The sequence below is a fragment of the Carettochelys insculpta genome, chromosome 4 (assembly GCF_033958435.1).
Source record: "Carettochelys insculpta isolate YL-2023 chromosome 4, ASM3395843v1, whole genome shotgun sequence".
NCBI lineage: Eukaryota > Metazoa > Chordata > Testudines > Carettochelyidae > Carettochelys > Carettochelys insculpta.
The window spans coordinates 58,933,246-58,951,799 of NC_134140.1; the positions used below are offsets into that span (position 1 = coordinate 58,933,246).

Below are 18,554 nucleotides of genomic sequence, written 5' to 3' on the forward strand. Positions count from 1 at the left end.
GCCCAGCTGAGGATGGAGCTGGTGCCCAGGAGCCACAGCCAGCATCCCTATGGCTGGACACACACTGCCAGTCTCGCTGGGGCTGAAATCAGAAACCCTGGGGCCAGGACTGGACACGGCCTCCCCGACTCCAGGCCAGGGCTTGCAGCCTGGCCATGGCTGGAGCCAGCCTCTGCAGGGCCTGTGGCTAGGGCCACAGCTGGGACTGAGGCAGCACAGGCTAGGCTAAAGGTAAAGGGACCGCAGGGGCTTGAGATGGGTGGAGAGAGGACAGTATTGTGTGGAGCCAGAAGCAGGCTCGGGGGGGACAGGGAGACCCCCGTGTCCAGCAAACTTCCCCGTTCGTCAGGTCCCACGGGTGTGGCCAACGGAGATGCAGCGTGTAGTGCCAAGTAACGCGTTTTCCCTCCCTCCCAGCTACACAAACCTCGGCTTCCGTTTGTTTTCCACTCCAGTCAGCAGCGGTGGGTCTGACCCACGAATGCCCGCGACCTAATAAACGCGTTAGTCTCTAAGGTGCTACAGGACCGCTCGTGCTGCCTGAATTATCGCTCTCCGCGGCTTGCAGCCGGGCCAGAGACCAGCCCAAACCAGCCGGCCACATTGTCACCCGCCTCGGGAACTCTGAGCAGGCCACGCCGGCCGGGAGGAGGGGCAGCGCCAGCAGCTTTACGCCGTGGAGCTGTTTGCTCAGAATCCCACCTGAGGCGCGTGGGGGGGGGGGGTTCACCCCGAGCGCGCGGGCGCGCGCGTTAGGCGGGAAGCTGCTGCGCGGCTGCCTGTCACGTGCCCCAGCCCCGGCCGAGCACAGCACCAGACCCAGAGGCCCTTCCCAGCGAGCAGCCGCTCAACGACGCGCGGCCTGCTGAGGGGGGGGGCCAGGCCTCGCTGGCCCGTCTCACTCTGCGCTGTTGGCACGGTGCCAACCAATCGCGCGGACCGGCTGGGCGGCGCGCGCGCGCGCGCGCAGGGCCCGTTGCTAAGGGCGGAGCTGCTGCCTGAGGGACGGCGAGCAGCTACGCCCGGCTCCGCCCCCGCCCCCGCCCCCGCCCCGGCGACGCAGGCGAGAGGCGCGCGGCTCGGAGGCCTCGGTGAGTATCAACCCGCGGGCCCCGGGCCGGAGCGGGAGGAGGCTGCTGGGCTCCGGCGGGCGAGCGGCTCCTGCCTTGCTCTGCCCACAACAAAGCGCGGTAGCGGCGCTGGGCGCTCAGCCCCTGCCGGCGGTACCGGGCCTAACCCGGCTGCACGGCGGTGGTGCTACCGCTGCCCGGGAAGGGGGCGGCGTGCGGGGCTGGGAAACCTGCCGCCTGTGCCATCGCTCTCCCTCCCACCAGCATCCTCGCCCATGGCCTCTGCTAGGTCCCTCCCCGCCACCAGCCGCCCGCGCATGGAGGTGCTCTCCTCCCCCTGCCTTCCTCCCCGTGCGCCCGTCCGGCGAGGGGAGACTGCAGGCCGGTGCTCCCTCCAGCACCGTCCCCCTGTTGCAGTGACTCTGTGGGGCCCGGCAAAGGCCCCGGGTAATCAGCAGGCCTCGGGAAGTGAGAGGTTTTAGTGATCAGTGACGGTGCTCTAGTCGCCGAGGGGCAGCCCGTCTGTTCACACCAAGAAAAGCAGTCCTGCGGCGCCTTGCAGACTAACAACAGAGTTTATTCGGTGATGAGCTTATGTGAGGCAGACCCACTTCGTCAGATCTCTCTGTTTCTATTCCTCAGATCTGTTGCACTCTGTTAACAGCGTGTCGCGATCTGAAGCAGTGGGTCTGTCCCACGGAAGCTCATCACCTTATACATAATTTTGTTAGTCTTTAAAGTGCTACATGACTGCTGATTTGCTATTCTAGTTTAGTGAGGTTACTTCCCCCACACCCTTCACTGGATTTTACTGGCTTGTTACATGAATCCCGGCCTGAGTGACACAAACGTGTTTGCTCAGCTTACAGGCAGAGCTCTGTTTGGAGAGCTTTGGTCTGTATTGAATACATGAACAAAGTCACTTTTCAGTTCAATAGCCACATTAACCAATTTTTGGCATGCCTCCCTCCCCAGCTTGTTGATCAGCAGGGTATTTGAATGGGAGTCAAAACCTTTTCCTTTAAATATCATCCAGTCATCCCATTCATTGTGTGGTGCTGCAATTTGATGATCAAAGTAGTGTTTTTTTTAACGTGAAACACTGGATTGAAGTATTGCTAATTTAATTGGTCTAGAAAACAGCGTAGAGGAAATGCATAGAGAAGAGTGATTTTTTTAATGAGGCATAGTAAAATATCTTGCTAATATGAAATAGGCTTTGGTCATGCGGTCTAAGTATACATTTGGCAAAAATTGTTTTAACAGATGATCACAATTGTACCATAAGACTTATTTATGAATACTCTTGGTGAATTACACTTTCTCAATAATATTACACATTTGCAGTAGTTAAGAGTCTTCCAGTGACTTCTGATTAATTAAACAATTCCATCTGTTTATTTTGCACAGTGTTCTTTTCTTTGCTGTTACCAGGTCAATATGAGAAAAAAATCACATATAAAAGAATCCAATATGTCAGGGAAGGGCAGGCATATGAATAGTGGTAGTTTTTTTAAAGTACTTTTACACAAATGCTAGAAGTCTGTCTAATAAGATGGGTGAATTAGAGTACCTTATATCAAAGGAGGAGATGGACATAATAGGCATCACGGAAACCTGGTGGAATAAGGACAATCAATGGGACACTATCATACTGGGGTATAAATATATCGGAAGGACAGAATGGGTCAAGTGGGTGGTGGAGTGGTACTGTATGTGAAAGATAATATAGAATCAAATGAAATAAAAATCCTAAATGAATCAAAATGTTCCATAGAATCACTATGGATAGCAGTTCCTTCCTCTGATGGGAATATAGCACTAGGGATATATTATCGACCACCTGACCAGGACAGTGATAGTGATGCTGAAATGCTAAGGGAGATTAGAGGGGCTATCAAAATAAAAAATGTAGTAGTAATCAGGAATTTCAGTTATCCCCATATTGACTGGGTATATGTCACCTCAGGAAAGGATTCAGAGAGAAAATTTGTTGATGCCTTAAATGGCTGCTTCTTGGAGCAGCTGGTACAGGAACCCACAAGGGGAGAGGCAGTTCTTGATTTAGTACTGAGTGGAACACAGGATCTGGTCCGAGAGGTAACTGTTACAGGACCACTTAGAAATATTGACCATAACATAATAACATTTAATATTCCTGTGTTGGGAAGAACACTGCAACAGTCTAACACTCTGGTATTTAATTTCAAAAAGGGGAATTACACAAAAATGAGGAGGTTAGTTAAACAGAAATGAAAAGGTAGAGTAACTAGAGTAAAATCCCTGCAATCTGCATGGAAACTTTTCAAAGATACCATATTAGAGGTCCAACTTAAATGTATATCCCAAATTAAAAAACACAGTAAGAGACCTAAAAAAGAGCCACCTTGGCTTAACAACCATGTAAAAGAGGCAGTGAGAGATAAAAAGGCATTTTTTAAAAAGTGGAAGTCAGATCCTAGTGATCAAAATAGAAAGGAACATAAACACTGCCAAATTAAATGTTAAAATGTAATAAGAAAAGCCAAAAAAGATTTTGAGGAACAGTTAGCCATAAATTCAAAAAACAATAGTAAAATATTTTTTAAGTACATTAGAAGCAGGAAGCCTACTAAGAAAGCAGTGGGGCCCCTGGACAATAGAGACATAAAAGGAGCAATCAAGGAAGATAATGCCATTGCAGAAAACCTAAATGATTTCTTTGCTTCAGTCTTCACGGCCGAGGATGTTGGAGAGATTCCCAAATCTGAGCCGTCCTTTGTAGGTGACAAATCTGAGGAACTGTCCCAGATTGAAGTGTTATTGGAGGAGGTTTTGGAACTAATTGATAAACTAAACAGTCACAAGTCTCCGGGACCAGATGGTATTCACCCAAGGGTTCTGAAAGAACTATTAATGGTGGTTTGTAACCTATCCTTTGAGTCAGCTTCGGTACCCAATGATTGGAAGACAGCTAATATAGCACCAGTATTTGAGAAGGGCTCTAAAGGAGACCCTAGCAATTATAGATGGTAAGTCTAATGTCAGTGTCAGGCAAATTAGTAGGAACAATAGTAAAGAATAAAATTGTCAGACACGTAGAGGAACATGATTTGTTGAGCAAAAGTCAACATGGTTTCTGTAAAGAGAAGTTGTGTCTTACTAATCTGTTAGAGTTCTTTGAAGGGGTTAACAAGCATGTGGACGGGGGGATCCAGTAGACTTGGTATACTTAGATTTCCAGAAAGCCTTTGACACGGTCCCTCACCAAAGGCTCTTATGTAAATTAGGTGGTCATGGGATAGGAGGAAAGATCCTTTCATGGACTGGGAACTGGTTAGAAGACAGGAAACAAAGGGAAGGAATAAATGGTAAATTTTCACAATGGAATGGGGTAACTAGTGGCGTTCCCCAAGGGTCTGTCCTGAGACCAGTCTTGTTCAACTTATTTGTCAATGATCTAGAGTGAGGTGGCAAAGTTTGCAGATGACACCAAACTGTTCAGGATAGTCAAAACCAAAGCAGACTGTGAAGAACTTCAAAAAGATCTCAGCAACCTGAGTGATTGGGCAGCAAAATGTCAAATGAAATTTAATGTGGGTAAGTGTAAGGTAATGCAGATTGGGAAAAATAATACCAATTATACATACAATATGATGGGGGCATATTTAGCTACATCAGATCAGGAAAGAGATCTTGGAATTATAGTGGATAGTTCTCTGAAAATATCCATGCAGTGTGCAGCGGCAGTCAGTAAAGCAAATAGGGTGTTAGGAATAATTAAAAAAGGGATAGAAAATAAGACGAAGAATATCTTACTTCCCCTATATAAAACTGTGGTACGCTGTCAGCTGATGGCCGGGTACAGATGCCCAAGAATCTGCTCCGTGGAGGCAGCATGACTCAGCGCCCAGCTTTTACTGCACTTTACCACTGACCAGGCTGAATATAGCCAAACCGGCTAAGGTTCTTTGTTTGTGTTTGGCCAAGTTACAGCAACTAGAAGGAGTCAGGCTGAAGCTTAAACACAGTTACTATTTATTACAAAGCAGAAATGAAAATCTTAATGGTTACAGAATTATATAAAGTCTTAATGGTTACAGTTGCAGGAAAAGTTAGATAAAATCTTAATGGTTACACTGTTATTGCTCTATTTGCTTAGCTACTATAGTAGGATGATACAAATGACCTTGCAATTAGAGAAAAGTTACCCATTTGAGGACCAGATGCCTCAGACTAAAGAGCTCTTACTATTAAATGTGTACAAAAAAAAAAAACACTGCAGGTATAATTCTCACCCCTGCATCCTTCAACTCTGGAGTAGCCAAGGTCGTTCACTGAATCCCTCGGGAAGAACTGTATGGGGAAGGGGGTCCTGTAGATCCTCTGGAGGCAATAAGCTTACTCGACCGGCAGGCACAGGAAGTTGGAGCTCAGTTAGAGTAGGCTGCCGGGCCCCTCTTTATACCCCGTTGGGGCACGCAGGTTCTTCCTTATCTCAACGTACCAATTGTATTGGTTCGTCTTTGTGATGCCAGCGCTGACAAGGCAGTTACGTTCGTAAGGACAGAGATAACTAAATTTATAGAAACGGGGCAAACTTTGACATGGGCAGTAAAGTTCCCCTCCTGGGACCAAGTGTGGGCGGATCAACTATCGATGCCAGCCAAGGGCAGCTTAAAGCCCCGAGGCCGACAGCTAGCCTGTTAGCCCCCTTATCTGTCCAGGGTCATGCTGACATAGCACATCTGTGTTTGTGAGGTACCGGACAGCGTGCTCTCAAAACATTCCAAGATCATGCTGTCTCTTTGTGCTGTGTGCTCTGAGGCACCTAAGAAGGGCAGGCAAGATGGAGTAGAGCAGGGGCATTCTGTCTGGCTACATATGCCCACGTCTTGAGTACTGCGTGCAGATGTGGTCTCCTCACCTCAAAAAAGATATATTGGCGTTAGAAAAGGTTCAGAAAAGGGCAACTAAATGACTAAGGGTTTGGAATGGGTCCCATATGAGGAGAGACTGGGGCTTTTCAGTCTAGAAAAGAGGAGACTGAGGGGCGGTAAGATAGAGGTATATAACCTCATGGATGGTGTGGAGAAAGTGAATACAGAAAAGTTATTTACTTGTTCCCATAATAAAAGAACTAGAGGACACAATGAAATTAATAGGTAGCAGGTTTAAAACTGATAAAAGAAAGTTTTTCTTCACACAGCGCACAGTCAATCTGTGGAACTCCTTACCAGAGGACTCTGTGAAGGCCAGGACTCTAACAGAGTTTCAAAAAGAGCTCGATAAATATTTGGAGGTTAGGTGCATAGATGGCTATTAGCAAGGGGGTGAGGTATGGTGACTAGCCTTTTGTCGAAGGCAGGAGATGGATGGCAGGAGACAAATCACTAGATCTTTGTCTTCGGTTCACCTCCTCTGGGGCACCTGGTATTGGCTACTGTCGGCAGACAGGATACTGGGCTAGATGGACCTTTGGTCTGACCCAGTATGGCCGTTCTTATGTAAAAATGTGGTTTTAATAATACAAAACTCTACATCCACTGATAACTCTTACATTTTGTGTAGGATCGCTAACCCACTGCAGTAAGTTGTGGCTTGCTCAGACTTTGTATACATTGGAAGGAAGTATACTCTTTCTGTACCAAACAAAATAAAACCAATACAAACTGTGATTTGAGATACCCAACAGGCTACATCTAAGGAGATATTACACAATATACAACAGTACATACCATACATATGAAGCTCTCTCTGTACAGTCTCCAAGTATGTTATGGAAGTTGATATGATTTTAAATATGGTCAACATGGTTTGCATGCACATGATAACTGTTTTGCGGCACATCTCTAACAGGCTTCGCTACAGTTACAGTTTTCTTCTTCAGTATGCTTCTGTTAAACACAGTTTTGCTGAAACTGGCTTTACTGGTAACATGTAAAGGTGTAATCACAAAACTGTTGGTGCTCTCAGACAATTTACAGCACAACATCAGCTAAGTATTTGCAAGATGACTGAGTCCAAACCAGAAGGTAAACACGAAGATTTGGTGCGATCACACATTAAAGTAAATGCACCAAAATTTAGTTTAAAAGAATATAATTTCTTACAAAACAGAGTTCTTATTTAGACAGTGATGGATAGAAAGATATATTTAAAAAAAAAAAGTTCATAATGTGAATATCAATGAGAGAGCATAGTATTCAGCCAGAGAAGTATTTTGTTGTGGAGTGGAAAAGTAGCACATCTCTTTTGGCTGTTTATTTTCTGTCTCTGGCCTGTTCTGGTGCACGTAATGCAGATAGTCATATAAGTAGAGCTTTCATGCTTCCTGCAGAAAAGCCTTACAATGCTAATCAGTAACTAGGAAGAGTTTTCACTGGTGAAAGGGCACTTTCCACTTAAACAAAATTAATCATATCTGTTGTTTGCAAGTTGAGATACACTGAAATGGTCATTGAAGTAGAAAATGCTTCCAATGTTTACTTGCTAGATGTTAGCTTCAGAATGGAGACAGGGACATTTCTGTTATTTGGATTCAGCTGTTGGAATGTTTCCCTATGCAGCTGCTTGCCCCAGCCCCTGAGAGCCCTGTTTTGCCACTTCTTTTCCCTCCTTAGATTTGCTTTCACACACATCCTCCAGTCTTCAAGTACAGGGTTTCCTTCTTGCGGACGTTAGAGAACCTGCCATTATGGGGACAGAAGAGATCATTAGTGGAATAAAGAGTGGCATTTCTTTCCTTCATTGTGTATTTTCTGAATCTCTGAGAGTCCCCATCTTTCAAAGGCCCACTTTGCTTCCTAATCTCATTTTAAAAAAACTAAGGAGGTTCCCTCACAAAATCTCCACTAATATTGCAGGCACAGTTTTGTGGCTCCTGTGTATTACTTTTGCGGAATATTGGTTTAGTGTAATAATCTCCATACATTCCCCCCCAACACACCTCCACACAGCCCCCTCCCCCCAAAAAGCTTGAAAAATCGAAAAGTAGAAATTCTGAGTTAAGCTTAGACTTAAAAAAACAAAAACAAAAACAAAAACCTACCAAGCTTTTGAATACAGTTGTTCTGTTACGAACAGCAAAGTTACGTACTGTCAGTTAACCATATACTACCCCATTTGGAAGTAGAAATACACAATCAGTCAGCAGCAAAGGCACACACACACTACTGTGTTAAACCCAAAGTAGTATTTTTTTTAAAGAACAGAAAGCAGCATTTTTCTTTTGCATAGTAAAATTGAAAACTTTTGAAAGAATTGCAAAAGCATGGTGTTCAGAGTTATGAACAGCCTCCACTCCCAAGGTGATTGTAATTCTGAGGCTCTGTTGTATTTATTCTTTTTTCTCCTAACAATGACTTGGGTAGATCAGAAAGTTATATTACCGTATTCATTCTTTTTTGTGAGAACCACACAAACTACAATACTTTTATATTGTAGCTATTCTGCTTTATTGCCTTCATGGTGATCCATCGTAGACAATTGTACAGACTTCTGATTAGACAAGCAGCACCATAAAGGGACTTGTTCCTAACACTGTTAAAGTCCCAAGTATTGTGAGGTGCTGGGGAAAAAAAAAGAAAAACAGGAGTCCTGTGGAACCTTAAAGACTAACAAATTCAGAGAGGCATATTATTAGATGCTGAGAGCACTTGTATTACTGGAAATATGTAGCATTTCTCACTATGGCTATGTGTACATTAGGCCAAAACTTCAAAATCGCCATGCAAATGGCCATTTCAGAGTTTACTAATGAAGCGCTGAAATACATATTCAGCGCCTCATTAGCATGCCGGCAGCCACGGTGCTTTGAAATTGCCGCAGCTCGCTGCCACGTGGCTCGTCCAGACCAGGGTCCTTTTCGAAAGGACCCCCGGAACTTCAAAATTCCTTTATTCCTATCTGCTGTTTGGAATAAAGGGATTTCGAAGTTGCAAGTGTTCTTTTGAAAAGGAGCCCTGTCTGGACAAGCCGCAGCAATTTCAATTTTGAAGTGCCATGGCCGCCCACATGCTACTGAGGCGCTGAATATGTATTTCGAAGTTTTGGCCAAGTGTAGACACAGCCTATGAGACACTATCATTACAGATACTTATGATTTATTTCACACGTCAGACAAAAAGCATGTTAATCATTTGAATCTCTCTTGGACGGCCACACAAGTACACGTCTTATAGGGAACTCTGGTCTCCTTGTACTCATAGACTTTGTCAGAAGTGTTCATTATGATCATATAGTCTGACCTGTGTGTTGGAGGCCACAGACCCTCACCCAACCCTAACCTCTGCTGAATTACTGAAGTCCTCAAATCATGATTTAAAAACTCCAACTTACAGAACAACAACCATTTCCACTAGTTTAAACCTGCAAGTGACTTGTGGCCTGTACTGCAGAGGAAACCCACAGGTTCCCTGCTAGCCTCACGCTTGGGAAAATTCCTGTTCAACCCCAAACACGGTGAGCAATCAGACTCTTGAGTGTGTTAGCTGGTAATGGGTGCCAACTAGCTGGTGGTGGTGGTGGTGGTGGTGGTGGTACTATCATCAGCAAGCTAATGTATTCTTGAGGATATTCCTGAGAGTCCCAGTCCTGCAAAAACTTAGTGTTCGTAATATTTACTTCCGTGGGACTGTGTGACTGAGTAAAGATAAGTGTATGTGAAAATGTTGACAAATTGGAGCTTATGTAAGTAATTGGTGCTGGGTAAGAATTTTGTAGGTGGATAGCCGTTAGCATATACAGACGGCAACATTTTCTTTGTATAAATAGCATTATTAAAATCAGACGTGAGACATATGTATATGCTTTTGCTACGACTGCAGGATCTGATTTGTTGATTCTGTGGTTTTAGTAATTGAAATAGTAAAAATCTGTACATTCTACAGACAGTGTAATAAAAGATTTTGCGCATATATGTAACACTCTGTGCTCCTGAAAAATGTTGTGTGCGCTAGATGCACAATGGAATAAAATACAAAAGTTCCTGCTGGGAATCAAATTCGTCTCATTTAAATTGATTTCATACTAGCCATTGAAATGATGTGTAGTTTATGACACACTGGCCGTGTCTACACTAGCCAAAAACTTTGAAATGGCCATGCAAATGGCCATTTCGAAGTTTACTAATGAAGCGCTGAAATACATATCCAGCGCCTCATTAGCATGCAGGCGGCCGCGGCACTTCAAAATTGATGCGGCTTGTCCAGACGGGGCTCCTTTTCGAAAGGACCCCGGCTACTTCGAAGTCCTTAAGGGGACTTCGAAGTAGCCGGGGTCCTTTCGAAAAGGAGCCCCGTCTGGACGAGCCGTGCGGCGGCGAGCCGCGTCAATTTCGAAGTGCCGCGGCCACCCGCATGCTAATGAGGCACTGGATATGTATTTCAGCTCTTCATTAGTAAACTTTGAAATGGCCATTTGCATGGCCATTTCAAAGTTTTTGGCTAGTGTAGACGTAGCCTAAAAGTGTCACTAAAAGAAATAGACCAAAGGGGCACATTTGTTTTTTATTAATGTGAAGATTACAAAGTGAAAGGACTGTGCCTGAGAAGTGGAAGAGGCAGTGTTATTAATAAAATATTAATATTATAGTAAAGTGGCTAACAATACCATGGCTATCTGCTGAGCAGAATCCAAGTTGTTGAACAGTATGGTTAAAGGCCACAGAAGGTTAACAAATTATTCTTATTTAGTTCAGCTGTTAAAGACCTATATTTAGATGCTCAAATTCTTTCTCCATTGTTGCCGTGAAGTTGTAACTACCCATTACTGTGTAGTCCAGTGACAACAGTAAAGTCCTAGAAAGGCCTTATGGTACCATATATAATCAGTACCCTTAACATATTGCTAATGTAGTTTTGGCTGCTAAGTAACATAATACCAGAACTATGTCTGCAAGAATGTTATAGTTAACATTTAAATGTTAATAGATGCAAATGATCAGGAAAGGTAATATAGATACACATTTTTAACTAATATAGATTTAAGAAAAAAAAAATAATTGTAACTCATAGAATTTCACTCTTCCGTTTATGCAAGACAATTTACAAAAGATTAGATATAAGTAAATTCCATATTACAGATCATACTGAGGTCAGATAAGAGTCATGAACGCTGTTCTGTAATTCAGTTATTGGTTTATTCACATCCAGATACGAAATAGAGTAATGCAACTATTGACACAGGACACTGCTGCTGTATCTGTCTTGTAAAGAATTGTAGTATGGTTGTCGATTTAATTGCAATTAAATTAATCATGCTTAATCACTGTTTTAATTGCATTGTTTAAAAATAGAATATCAGCTGATGAACAAAAGATGTAAAATTATGAACAAAGGACTTTTTTTTTCAGTTACCAGAGGAGTAGTCATCTTGATCTGTATCCACAGAAGCAATGAGAAGTCCTGTGGCACCTTATAGATCAACACGGCATTTCCCAAAGTGTGGTCCGTGGCCCAGTAATGGTCCTTGGGGAAAAAAAAATACTGGTCCTTAGAAAATATGCAGATTATTGCGGATGATCCCATTCATTTGGTACATTTTGTATTTTCCTGCGTAATTAAGGTAATAGCAATAAGTTAGGCACTTAAGTATTTTATATGAAGATTTATATTATTATTACTATTATTATTGTGAATAAATAATAAACAGTGGAACATTTTTCTTTTTTCATTCATTATTTTTCTTATGCTTTTATATTTTGGGGACACAAAAAAAGGTACTGAAAGAAACCAAGTTCCAACTATATAAAGTTTGGGAAATCCTGGGTTAACCCTGGGACAAGATACAAAATCAATAACCCTGGATTGTTGGAACATAATCTTTTGTGAGCAAAGACTTGCTTTGTCACACGTATGATGATGAAGTGGTTCTTTGCCCATGAAAGCTTATATTCCCATAAATTTATTAATCTGTAAAGTGCCACAGGACTTCTCATCATTTTTTTCAATTTATCTCATGCAAGAATGACCTACTCATGCTGTGGTGGGACATCCTTATCATGAAGCTGCAGTATAGAAATGTAGAATGTATTGGTTTTGAGTTCAGTTATGTAACAAATAAGTGGTTGAAACGTGAAGGGAATATATAAATGTTTAGACCATTTGGCTGGTAAGTAAATTGCAGTGCTAACAACAGTGATATTCAGTGAATGTGTGTCCTCACTTTCAATGAGAAGCAGGCAACATTATCTCTTGCAAATGTAAACAAACTTGTTTTTCTTAGTGATTGGCTGAACAAGAAGTAAGACTGAATGGACTTGTAGGCTGTAAAGTTTTGTATTTTCAATGCAGTCTTTTTACACAATTCTTCATTTGTAAGTTCAACTTTCATGAGAAGTTGAACTACAATACATGTAATGAACCAATTGAAAAACTACTATAATTTTACTGCAAATATTTGTAATTAAAAATAAATATGAAGTGAGCGCTGTATGCTTTATTCTGTTGCAATTGGAATCAGTGTTTGAAAATGTAAAACAAATCCACAAATATTTCAGTAGTATTCATTATTTAATTCTGTGATTAATTTTAATCACTTGATAGCCTTCATATACGTCAATGCATATAGTATTATAGTTTTATTAATTATTTTTAAAACAACTAATGTCCCACAAATGACAACTATAAAACAGGCAGCTCAGTAATTTTGTATTTTATGAAAGCCGAGCCTTAAGAAAGAGGAATCCAAATAAGATGCTTGAGGGAATATCTAATGTGAAGTTTTACAATGCTCCGCTTTTTCTTAAGAAAATGTATGTCATATACAGGTGTTGTGACTTTGTCTTTTTAATTCTTTTTCATATTTACATTATAAACTTGTTGTTCTGTAGCTTTTGTGCATTACATTTCCTTTTCAGGTATTTTTAGGAATGCATCTGAGAACTGGGTGTCAGATTCTAAAGGATATTTGAAGCCAGTCAACACAAGAAGTGATAAATGCAGCAAAACTCTCAAATTTTACCCAGGCCTTTAAGAGCAGGAGGTGTCATATCTTACTTCTTATATCCCTTTTTCAACCACTCTTGGAGGAATTCAGGAGCTTTCCTGAGTTGACGGCCCCCAGATTTCCTTCCATTGCTGTTGCCCTGCAGTGCTGAAAGGTGTCTTGCTCACTGGGTCTCCTTTTACTGCTTTGAGTCTATGAAACTTTGAATAGCAATAGAATCCCTAGTTTCTTATTGCTTAAACTGCTAAACGGCACTTTTAAGCTGTATATGGCTTATTTCTCTTCAAGTAGTAGTTCATAGTTTATAAAGCTCTGAAGCTTCAACGCAGTTGAAAAGTGGGAAAACTACTGGGAACCACAGACCTTCTAGAACTCCTGTTCTTGAAGGAGCACTTGAGGCAGGAGTACTATCAGTGCCAGGATCATTCATGTCAAGACAAGTTTAAAAGTTCTCCTATAAAGAGCTGCAAAGGGTTTAGGTCTCCGCCCCCTTTCTTAAAGATCTGTGGTTCTTTTGCCATGCACAGCTTGAGGCCTGTGCAAGGATGATTGTTTCTCCAGGTCTCATCACCTCCTCTTTAAACTGCCTTGTCAAATGCAAAAGTAGTACAGCGTCCCTTCCTCTTTAGTTTTGCTCCTAAATTAAGAACTATATGATGTTTGGCCTCCCAATTGCTGTACTAGTGCCAACTCCCTGCCATTTTTTGTCTTTGATCTCATTCCTCTTAAGTCTCCACTTCAGCCTCTTACCATAAGGATTTACCTGGTACATAACATATTTAATAATATCATAGAAGTATAATGTAAACCAGAATTATACTAAGGGTGTACTTTCTCTTCTTTTTGTTAACCTTTTGAAAACCATTTTCACACCTGCAGGACAAGGAGTTGGAATTTATTCAATAAACTTTGAGATGGACCGGTATGAAGATGTGTCAGAGGGTGAAGTGGACCATTCTTTCTTTGACAGTGATTTTGAGGAACAGCCAAAGAAAGAAGAAAATCCTGTTGCAGCTGATGGTGAAGAACATAATGAGCCTTCAGAAAAAAGAGGCATGCATGTAGCTAAGTCAGACTCTAAATCAGAAATGAAATTGAGGAAAGAACAAAGTGCTCAGGAGGAAAGTGAGGAGAAAAAGAGAGAGTCACTCAAGGAGCATTCCATAAACGGTGGTACTGATCATAGTGAGAATGGTTCATCACAATCAGTTTCTTTAAGTTCAGAGAATGCAAGTACATCTGGTAGAAATTCTGCGCTAAACAGAAAAATACATATTAATGTTCCAGCTGGGATCCCCAAAATAGTTAGAGAAGGTGAAGAGGATTATTATACAGATGAAGAAGACAGTAGTGATGATAGCAAAAAACGAAGGAGTAGACCTAAATCAGCTAAGCAGTCCAGTAGCGGAAAGAAAGTTAACAAAAAGTATACCAATATTAGCTCATCCTCATCTTCTTCCTCCTCCTCAAGTTCAGATACAGATGGTTCAGATATGGATTCTGATAGCTGCATATCAGATTCATCACACTCCTCCTCAAAGAAAAGTACATGCAGCTCGGGTCTTCTGTCCCCAAGGCAAAAATTCAGGCCAGGAGTAAAGTCAGGGGAAGTGAAACCAAAACTTGGTGAATACGCAGAAGAGTCTGAAGATACAGTGACTGATGTAACACCTCTGTCAACTCCAGACATCAGTCCTATCCAATCTTTTGAACTTGCAGCATCAAATGATAAGAAGCTGAAAGTAAAAAGACAGGAAAATGTGAGCCAAGAATTATATGGTAATTTTGAGGCATTAAGTACAATAAAAAAATTTATAAAGCATAACACACTAGAAAATGGAAAATTTGAGACCTATTCTTACATCTGTCTTTCTCACTAGATGGCGAGTTTGATCGGAAATACAATCAAAAGGTTTTGCATGATGCTGTGGACCTGAATCAGCTTTTGAAAGGTGATTTTTCTTAAATTTTTTTACAAACATATTTACAAAGTGTAAGGTTTTCTGTGTCAAGAAGGGCTATGATGGTATTGAGCCCTAATAGAAATTAGGGGTCCCCATGTGTGCTTCTTTTTGTTTTAAAATTGACTTCAGACAGTTTCAAAGCTGCCTTTCTGGTTTTGTTTTGTGGGTGTAATAGTATGTTGGTGCCTCAGTGGTAATGGAATTGCTCCTTTAACGAACTCTTGTGAGTAAAGAGATGAATTCCCAAATAGAATCGATTGGTTCACAAATGCATTAAAATTGTACTTGTTTTTTTCAAATCATGATCCATTTGCTAACTCAAATAGCAAATACTAGCAATTTTCTTTAAAACCACAAAACTTTTAATATGTGAAATCAATCAATTGCAGACATTCTCAACTTTCAAATGCAACTCAGAATTCAGCACAACTATAAATAGCAAACATTTTTGCAAAAACATTTTAACTTCTGGTGTTCTCATAACTAAATAAATTCCTTCTAAATATTGAAGGATGAAAATATTTCAGAACCAAAAAAACCATATTGTCTTTGGCGAAAGGTTTTCATTAAAACTGTAGTTTCTTCTCCCATAGAAACTTTACAAAATATTTTTAATTGTTGGTGAGAAGGAGTCCGGTATTCCATTTGCTGTCCTAATCCCCAACATTTCTGAGTGTGATGGAGCATCCGATTGTCTAGTGCTTCGCAACTGGTTGGACACTGCAGCACTAGATTACAGGATGCTCCCATCCCACTCAGGAATGGTGAGGATTCGGACAGCAAATGGGACACCAGACTCCTTTTCACCAAAAATTAATAGGGTGAGAATAAATAGTGGTTACTACTATAGCGAATTAGCCACATTATTATGAAAATATATTTATTGTTCAAGCCAACTAGCCACACTGTACTAGCCAAATAGCCACATGTGGCTAGTGGCTAGCATGTTGGACATGTGCTCTAATGACTCTAAGTGCTGATCTCATAAACTCAGACTAAGCAACGCATCGTATTAGTGTATGGTACTGGTGGGTAGTTAAACTCATGGGTAGAGCTGGGTGAAATGTTTGTAATGCTCTTTTCAAAAGGGTCTTGAGACTGTTTGTCAAACTGGGTGAATAGTTTCAGCTGAAAATAATATTTTAAAATTTCATTTATACTTTTTATTTGAATTTCAGATTTGGCCAATTAAGAAAAATATCTACAACACCTGAATTAAAATGGAAAATTCAAAATAAAAAGATAATTTCAAGTTGACTCAAAACTTTTTGGTCTATTGAAGCTTTTTCGTTTTGTTTGTTTTTTTCAATGAGTTAACAACAAAGCCTGTTTCAGTTCAGATCAAACTAGATTGGGGTGTGGGTGAGGGGGTTTTTTTTGTTTGTTTTTTGGCTTAATTTTGCCCAAACTTTGTCACATCCATTAAGCCAGGGGACCTATAACTTCATAAAAATATTCTCCCTGGATGAAACTTTTGACTGTAAGGAACAAGTTTGTTTCCACAAAACTGAAAAGCAGTTACTCAGTGGCCATCTTTAAGTAATAAGGTCAGTAGGTGAGATATGAAATTTAGATATATTTTCCAATCAATTGTTCTGATTAGCCCTTCTATCATTCCCAGAGGAACAATGTCTAGAATAATCAAACTGGCAAGCATAAGATCCTGTAATTACTTTGGATACTTAAAAAAATTAAAATCAGTCAGGTATTAACTTTTGGAAAGCGACTGCTCTGTAACTAGAAACTCTACTTTTATTCCACAATTATTTTTTTACATTTTTTCAGTATATACAGAGTGATTGCAGGGGGAAACTATTTTTCTGAGAGAACATAATGTACAAGAGTAATGTTTAATCATAAGAATTGCTTACTTGTGAGGAATGTGTGACTATTGGACATCAGACTATCAAAGCTGTATTTAAAACAATTTTATTAAAACTTACTAAGGAAATATAAGAAAGTGAGATTATAATACTGGTAACAAGTAGACCTGAGCTTAAGTGTACATAACATTTGCATAGGTTCAGTTCCCTGAGGAGAATGTACACCCAGTTCATACTGAAGTTTTTCCTCTTTTTGGAAGCATTTCGCGGTATGTCTTGCAGAACTGAGCTGAATGGTAACATGAAAGTTTCTTTTTTGATGTGGGGAGAAAAGTAAAAAAGAATGGTGTGTTGTACGAAAGGAGAAAGGATGGGAAAAAAGGTAAAAAAGGCGTGACATTCAAATCGTAAACTTTGTTGAAATAATCATCTGTCTCTAGTGGTAAGTGAAGACAATGGTATGGCTTGTACCTGCTGTAATGGAGTATACTGTAAAATAACTTCTGGGGTTTAAAATGACTGTGTTTGAGTTTGAGCATATAGAGCATGTATATTGGCCCAAGTTTATAGTAGCTGACAAGGATTTTTAGCATACCGTTTTTCTCATGCCACATGCCTTTAGAATGTATTTATGTAAAACAAGCAAATCATTCTATACTGAAGAAGTGGGTCTGTCCCATGAAAGCTCACCTAATAAATTTTTTTGTTAATCTTTAAAGTGCTACTTGACTGCTTCTTTGTTCTGATAGTATATAGACTAGCACGGCTCCATTTCTGTTACTATTCATATTGTTATAGTTTGTGAAAATACTGAAGTTTTTTGAATGTGATGTTCCAAAATTATTGCCTTAGAAACAGATGATCCATGAGTGAGGGATCTTGTTTCACTCAGCCAGCATTCTTGCTTCTAGTTGTTTTGAAAGAATCCTTGCTACATGTATTTTTCCTCAGAACAATTTGTAACCTTAAATAGTAAACCAAGCTTGAGCTGGAGTTCATCACTGTGTCTTCAGATGGCTAATACTGCTAACTCTCAGAAGTTAAAAGAAGTGCTTCTGGTCCCCCTCCTGGAATTTTATAAACTCTTGATTACAACCACCAAAATTGGCTAAGACAGGGATCAGCAACCTGCAGCTCCAGGGCCACATGCAGCTCTTTAGGGAGTCATTTGTGGTTCCAGAGGCTACCACCACTGATTCTTCTTGCAGCTCTCTCCTCTTCTTCTGCTGAAATAATGAATCTAAATTTAATTGTTTTAACGGATGGATCCCTATTAAATTTAGTTCCATTATTTCAGCAGTGGAAGGGAGCCAGGGAGAACCCCTCACTTGCCCCATTACCTGAGTGGCCACACCCTGCTGGTGGGCAAGGCTCGGTTCACCCCTGCCAGCAGAACACCACCACCAGCCTTCCTTCCTCTGGGCACACATGGCTGCCTAGCGTAGGCTCTTCACCATCGAAGCACTGCTGTCCCATTCAGCAGTGCTGGAATGGCTGGAGCCAGTTGTATTGTGCCCCTTCCCAGCTGTGACTTAGGCAAGGGGCTGTTTTTCAGGCTGACTGCACAGGTTTCCTCTGTCCTGTGCTCTGAGCACAGCCCCAGGGAGCCAGCTCTCACCCCCCATGAACTGTGACCCCTTCTCACCCAGAGATTGGCCCTCCACCCTTCTGGCTGCAGCAGGACCTGGGTTTAAAGGCTTTCACTACCTTGGGGCCTCTGCTGTCCTGCCCCATCATGCCTGTTGTCCAGCCATGCTGCCCTATCCAAT

At 41.4% G+C, this 18,554-nt stretch overlaps 1 protein-coding gene across 2 annotated transcripts in view; it reads left to right on the forward strand.

The window, feature by feature from the left end:
• The first annotated feature begins 1,042 nt into the window (after positions 1–1,042).
• CFAP97 (cilia and flagella associated protein 97) overlaps positions 1,043–18,554 on the forward strand; it is a 47,691-nt gene continuing 30,179 nt past the window's right edge. Inside the window, exons 1-4 of one of the 2 annotated variants that reach the window (XM_074992933.1) lie at positions 1,043–1,091; positions 11,404–11,615; positions 13,878–14,777; positions 14,879–14,950. In XM_074992933.1, the coding sequence (XP_074849034.1) occupies positions 13,913–14,777; positions 14,879–14,950 (937 nt within the window). In that variant the 5' untranslated portion in view covers positions 1,043–1,091; positions 11,404–11,615; positions 13,878–13,912. The remainder of the gene's footprint in view (positions 1,092–11,403; positions 11,616–13,877; positions 14,778–14,878; positions 14,951–18,554) is intronic. The other variant, XM_074992934.1, reaches the window with a different exon arrangement.